The sequence below is a fragment of the Adelges cooleyi genome, unplaced genomic scaffold (genome assembly GCF_023614345.1).
Source record: "Adelges cooleyi isolate 19-005CV unplaced genomic scaffold, UGA_ACOO_1.1 ACOO_flye_CR_arks_rails_tigmint_CR_PRNA_340, whole genome shotgun sequence".
NCBI lineage: Eukaryota > Metazoa > Arthropoda > Insecta > Hemiptera > Adelgidae > Adelges > Adelges cooleyi.
Genome location: NW_026096014.1, coordinates 6,105 through 12,773, shown reverse-complemented (window position 1 = coordinate 12,773; position 6,669 = coordinate 6,105). Strand labels below are relative to the sequence as shown.

General features: G+C 38.1%; 1 protein-coding gene across 1 annotated transcript; it reads left to right on the top strand.

Moving 5' to 3' along the window:
- The first annotated feature begins 3,097 nt into the window (after positions 1-3,097).
- LOC126840081 (uncharacterized) lies at positions 3,098-5,785 on the top strand. The gene is made up of 2 exons (XM_050575566.1): positions 3,098-4,612; positions 5,778-5,785. Exons 1-2 carry the CDS (start codon positions 3,472-3,474, stop codon positions 5,783-5,785), a joined length of 1,149 nt encoding a protein of 382 aa, XP_050431523.1. The 5' UTR covers positions 3,098-3,471.
- The last annotated feature ends 884 nt before the right edge of the window (positions 5,786-6,669 follow it).

Sequence of the window (6,669 nt, the reverse complement as noted above, 5' to 3'; positions counted from 1 at the left end):
ATCAGTCTCAGAAAATCTTAATAAACAGACTCTCATTATTCACTCGCAAAATGTAATAGACAATGTATATTATGGTAATACTGTCAATCAAGTTCAAGATAATCGCATTTTAGTTTCCGTCATTAATTCTGCAGACCATCCTGTTATACTTCCAACTACTAAACTCGAAAATTTCCAGTACGAAATTTTTCAAGAAGCATCCACGCACGTAGTGCAATCAGGACAACATCCATTCCCTACAGCTAGGGCAGACCGAATACGACTCTTGAAAGAAAATCTCCGTACAGAACATCTTAATTCCGAAGAAAAACAGTCAATAGAAGAAATATGTCTTAATTATTCCGATATCTTTTATCTAGAGGGGGACTCCCTCTCGTGTACTGACGCTGTTTTCCATGAAATTAATATTCCTGCAAATGCTCAACCAATAAATCAACGTCCATATCGCTTACCACTGAAGCACAAGCAAGAAATAAATGAGCAAATGGAAAAACTCGAAAAAGATCAGATCATCGCACCAAGTAAAAGCCCGTGGAACGCGCCTTTACTTGTTGTCCCTAAAAAACCAGACCAGAACGGTGTCGTCAAATACCGTGTCTGTGTAGATTTTAGGAAGCTTAAGGACATCACCACAGGGGATGCGTACCCACTACCTAATATGTCAGACATATTAGATCAGCTGGGGAAGTCCAAATACTACACCACTCTTGATTTGGCCCAGGGTTATCACCAGGTCCAAATGAATCCAGAACATCGAGAAAAAACCGCTTTCAGCACCGACAAAGGACATTTTGAGTTCCTCAGAGTTCCTTTTGGTCTGAAAGGCGCTCCCGCGTTATTCCAACGTCTCATGAATACCGTACTAACTGGTATTATCGGTTTAAAGGCTTTCGTCTATTTAGATGACATTATCGTGTACGCTGCTAGCGTCACTGAACACACGAGAAAACTAACGGATGTTTTCACCAGAATCCGAAAATTTAATTTAAAACTTCAACCCTCGAAATGCGAATTCATGCGTAAAGAAGTTACCTATCTGGGGCATGTCATCACAGATCAAGGTGTGAAACCAGACCCTCGTAAGACCAAATGTGTTCTCGATTTTCCAGTCCCAACTAATGCAAAGCAAGTGAAATCTTTTCTTGGGTTATCTGGCTACTATCGCCGTTTTGTACCAAATTACGGACACATAGCAAAACCCCTGACGTCTATTTTAAAACAGGATGTACCTTTTATTTGGTCCGATATATGCCAAGACTCGTTTGAGACACTTAAACGAGTACTCACCTCAGAACCTCTGCTCCAGTATCCGGATTTCACTAAGCCTTTTAATCTGACATGCGATGCGAGTGGCTTCGCTATTGGTTGTGTTTTGTCCCAAGGGCCCGTGGGAAAGGACTTGCCGATCGCTTATGCGTCTCGTACTCTTAACAAGGCTGAAACCAATTACAGCACTACTGAAAAAGAACTTTGTGCCATCGTGTGGGGAATTAAGCAATTTCGTTGCTATCTGTTTGGCCAAAAGTTCAATATCATCACAGATCATCGAAGTTTAGTCTGGTTATTTGGAATAAAGGACCCTGGTTCACGGTTAACGCGTTGGAGACTCAAGTTAGAAGAATACCAATACGAAATTTTCTACAAATCAGGTACAAGCAATACTAATGCTGATAGTCTTAGTAGAATACAGCGAGTGGTAACACGATCAGAAACTGAAGCAAACAATCGGATGTCAACTGACGTTGATGAAGAGGTACAACAGCCTAGCTACTCAAATGAACCGTCGACCTCTCATTTTGTTTCAGACATTGAAACTAATACAGAACCTCCGTCTAATCAGTCATACGAAGAATTCTGTAAACTAGAATCTTCAGATATTCCGTCAACATCAAACGTCAAAGAAGTATCTGGAGATCTTTTTTCCTCTGATCCAGAATGGGCTTTAGCTCATTGCGTTTCAAGTGATTTCAAAATGACTAAAGGAATTGCACTTCAATTCAGAAGAAAATTCGGTCAAATCAAAACACTCAAGAATCAAGGAAAACAAATCGGTGAAATAGCGTTTGTGAAACAAAACTCTCGTTATATCATATATCTCATTACAAAAAATCGTTCGTTTAACAAACCACGTTACGAACATATCTACCAATCTATACAGAACCTAAGAAAATTCTGCGTGGAGCATCAAATAACCAAGGTAGCCATGCCGCAAATCGGATGTGGGCTTGACAAACTTGACTGGACAACAGTTCATGGGATGTTGCGCCATATTTTCAGATCCTCCACAACATGTATACATGTATACGATAAAATGAAATTAACCTCAGAACAACAGCAGAAACTTATAGAGGAGCATCATAATAATCCTTTAGCAGGACATCAAGGTACTGAGAGAACATACCAGTTGCTAAAAACCAACTACTCATGGGATGGCATGAGACAACAAGTTGCAGACTATGTTCGGAAATGTCCACAGTGCCAAGTCAATAAACATTCCAACAAGTCAGCACGTGAACCCATGGTTATCACCACTACATCCAGCGAACCGTTTGAGAAAGTTTTCATGGATATAGTTGGCCCACTTCCACGCTCGCATAGTAATAATGTTTATATTATTACACTACAAGACGATTTAACAAAATTCTCTTGGGCTGTCCCCGTAGAGAACCATGAAGCCGCTACGGTTGCTCATCAGTTCGTTACTCAATTTGTTTGTCTGCATGGTTTACCTCAAAGTTTGGTCACAGATTGTGGCACCGAATTCTTAAGCAATGTTTTTTCTGAAGTTTGTAAGACGCTTAAAATCAAGAAGACATCAACCAGTCCGTATCATCCACAAAGCAACGGAGCTTTAGAACGTAGTCATAAAACTTTAGGAGAATACTTGCGAAACTTTGTTGACAAAGACCATCTCACGTGGGACACCTTAGTGCCACACGCCATGTTCATGTACAATGCAACCGTTCACAGCTCAACAGGTTTTCAACCGTACGAATTAGTTTACGGTCGAAAAATCAGTATACCTACGTCTTTTACAAAGAATCCAGAACCTCAGTATAAGTATAATGATTATCAGTTCGAACTCAAACGACAAATGCAAGAAGCGCATGCTGTTGCCCGAGATCGTCTCCTTAAATCGAAAGAAAAGTCCAAACAGTCTTATGACCGAGGCGTTTCCCAACAGAACCTCAGTGTAGGCGACAAAGTTTATATGAAAGCGTCGGGAACACAAAACAAACTCAGCCCGCTTTGGCATGGACCGTATGAGGTCCTGGAACTCTTAGACAATAATGTTAATATAGCAATTAAGCGGAGGGGCAAACGTCAAATTGTACATCGAAATCTTGTTAAATTACATTACTCATAAGACGATTATTTTCTCTTTCTCTCAGGATACCAGTATACGCTGAACTTCAAGAATCATTTCCAGCCGTCCTAGCTAACAAAATATCATTTCCAAACCATACAGGAATGTATTATGAATATCAATCAAAATCCAGACTCTCAAATTTCGATTGGTCTTTAATAACATTCGTTGATCTTTCATCTTATGAATCGAAATTCCAGATGTTATCCTCATGGTATAACGAAACTACTCAAGTTTGCAGCAATTTAAAGCAAAAACTCAGTATGTCCGAATTCTCGCAAGCTTGTCAACAATTTGAACAAGCCACTTTGCCGTATCTTTTCGAAATTGAAGCAAACCATGATAGTATTTGGTTAGGATTGGGTCTAAATACCTCAGGCACTCACAAAAGAGTAAGAAAAAATATTATTACAAAAGGAGCGGAAATTCTTTTTGGTAGTAATCCATTATTCAATACTGAGTCCATCTTCCAGAAAATTATCGAATTCGTTAAAACTAAAGTTGTAGATACGGACTTGACTAACAACAAAATCCGTCTGTTACAGACATCTACATCAGAGATTACTAGAAAAGCTAGTGATCTCTCTGCGCATCAGAATAAAATCGAGACTAACATCAAAATCCTCAGTAGCCAAGTCCAGAAATCTATGCAAACAGTGAACATCTTGTTAACTAAAACTACATTGATAGAACAATCACTTTTATTTACAATACTCCTGAATCAATATGCGTATGAAACTCAATCACTTATTGCAATTCTCAACTCTGCTATGCATGGCAGAATACATAGCACAGTTCTACCACCGTCCAAATTATTACGCGAACTTCGTGAAATCCAACTAACCCTTCCGACAGGTACTCAATTACCTCTAACGCCTAGTAAACAGAACATCCCGAAATATTTCCAAATCTCGACTACAACGGTCCTAACAAAGGATAAATTCCTTCTGTTTTCACTCACTTTTCCAATAGCGACGATTGACGAATATACTCTTTATCGACCTGTTCCCTTACCACATTATGTAATTAATAATAATGCTATACTTATCTCACCTACTGCTGACTACATAGCGTTAAGCGACGATAGCGAATTCTATTTTACTTTAAACACCGCTCAGCGTGAAGCATGTCTAGTTTTACAACCGTATACATTATGTAAGGGCAACCTGCCAATTAACCACAAAGCATCATCCAAATTATGTGAAATATTATTACTAAAATCTCCACAAACCATCCCTAACTCTTGTAATATTAAATACATATCTTTTGATTTTACAATTTGGAACCGGTTATCACAATCAGATTCTTGGATATATTGTACGCGATCTGAACTTATCACCTTAAATTGTAAATATCCTTTGCGCACATTTCAATTTTATATAACAGGTATTGGTCGAATAATGATATCCCCATCATGTACTATACATACGGAAAATGCAATATTGTTACCTACCCGTAATGAATTTATCAATCAGACTCTCGATGTTATTCCAGAATCTATTTCTTTTGGTATACCACCTACAATACTGACAACCCTAAATCTTGTACAACCACAGAGCCTCAATCATGTACGCGTGTCCAATGACCTTTGTCAAATCAGTAAAGAATCTCTTAACTTAGACAACTTAGATAAGCTACCAGACGATTCTGTCTTCATTGTTACCTTAGGTCATCATATATATATTGTATATTCATGTATTTTTATACTATGTATAGCTATAATTATAGTTACAGTTAAATGTAAAAATCGGGTAATCCATGTATATGTACCGAAAATCGCGGAGCCTCAATCCGAAATCGCAGACCATCCTTTTTGAATTGTATAATTCAATGCTCTAGTGAGACAGTAGTGACCATGTGGCCCCTATGTCTCATTTAGGGTGGGGAGTGTTACGAACCCCTGTCTTGGGCATATTATTATAATATGTTTTTTATGTATGTGTAAATAATTTCTGTTAGAATAAGAACATCAGGAATTGGTGTTGGCCACGGCCGAGTCGAATGGAATTTGCTGACTTAGGGATTTCGCCCTAGCCAGACGGCTCGGGCCGTGCCCACCACCAACGGGGATTAGTCGTGTAACTACCGTCAGTGAATCGTGTCACACAGAGTATCTGTTTTACAGAGCATCTATGTTTCCAGAGTATCTATGTTTTTGAGAACATCTTAATTAAATGTAAATTGTGTATTATCAGAAAATCTTGTTTTATTCGTGTATTTGTGTGTTACATTAAAATACAAACAGAAAATCCGCCGATACGTTGTGTAATTACTGACTTTTACCCTAATAATCGTCCTACCCCGTGGCTTACGTTACAACACTAACATAAACAGTATGCCATGTTTGAAGTAATTTTATTGATATGGTTTTACTATAAGTTATTCATAATAATATTTTAACTTTATTCAGTCTTATAAAGGTATGAATTGTACAACCGATGTATAATGAACAGTCAGCTAAATATTTATTTTTTAATCAACAAAGTTTTCCTCTTCATTTTTTTATACTTAATGCCCTGATCTTTTATCATCTAATAACTATTCATTGATTAAGTCCGGGGCCAACGAGAAAAACCACAGTGGACTTTTGTGTAGAAAAACTAAGTCCTCTTGTAAGGCCCCATTGATACACTATTTTGAGAACTTCCTCTATTCTGTCAACAATAAGATGGCAAGTCCTTTTGGCTACCAAAAAAGCTGCGTCATCAGCGTAAGCTTGTATTCTTGCGTGCGAGGGTAGCTCAGAAAGAAGAAGATCTTCTATGGTGATTGACCATAGAACCGGCCCAAAGAGCGAGCCTTGTAAACATACTTTTGCAAGAGTGTCCGTTTTTCTCACCCCACCGAGTCACAATAGGTACTAAACGGTGTGGGCACGCCAATACCGGTAAGTAAGCGTATTTTCTTCACCAAATAAATATAACGTGCTTTCGGAAGAAGGTACAGAACATGACACGATTATGTTCGAAACAGCATCGAACGACAATATCAAACAAACTATTAACGCACATCGTCCGCCTGCATTATTCATAAATAATGATACACATTTTTCAACATTGCACAAAGACTTGGTCTCGATTGGACTAGGTAAGTTTTCATTTAAGTCTACGAAATCTCACCTGATTGTCACAAGGGGAAATTTAGAAGATCATAATTGAAAATATAATTTTCATACATATTTGCCAAAATCAAACAAACCCTTTAGCATAATTATAAGACATTTACATCACTCAACTCTCGTAAATGACATATCTACTGCTTTAAAGCAACACGGTCACACAGTCATACGTGTTACCAATATT

Coding starts and splice junctions, on each gene's coding strand:
- LOC126840081 (XM_050575566.1), top strand. CDS start 3,472: ATGTATTATGAATATCAATCAAAATCCAGACTCTCAAATTTCGATTGG.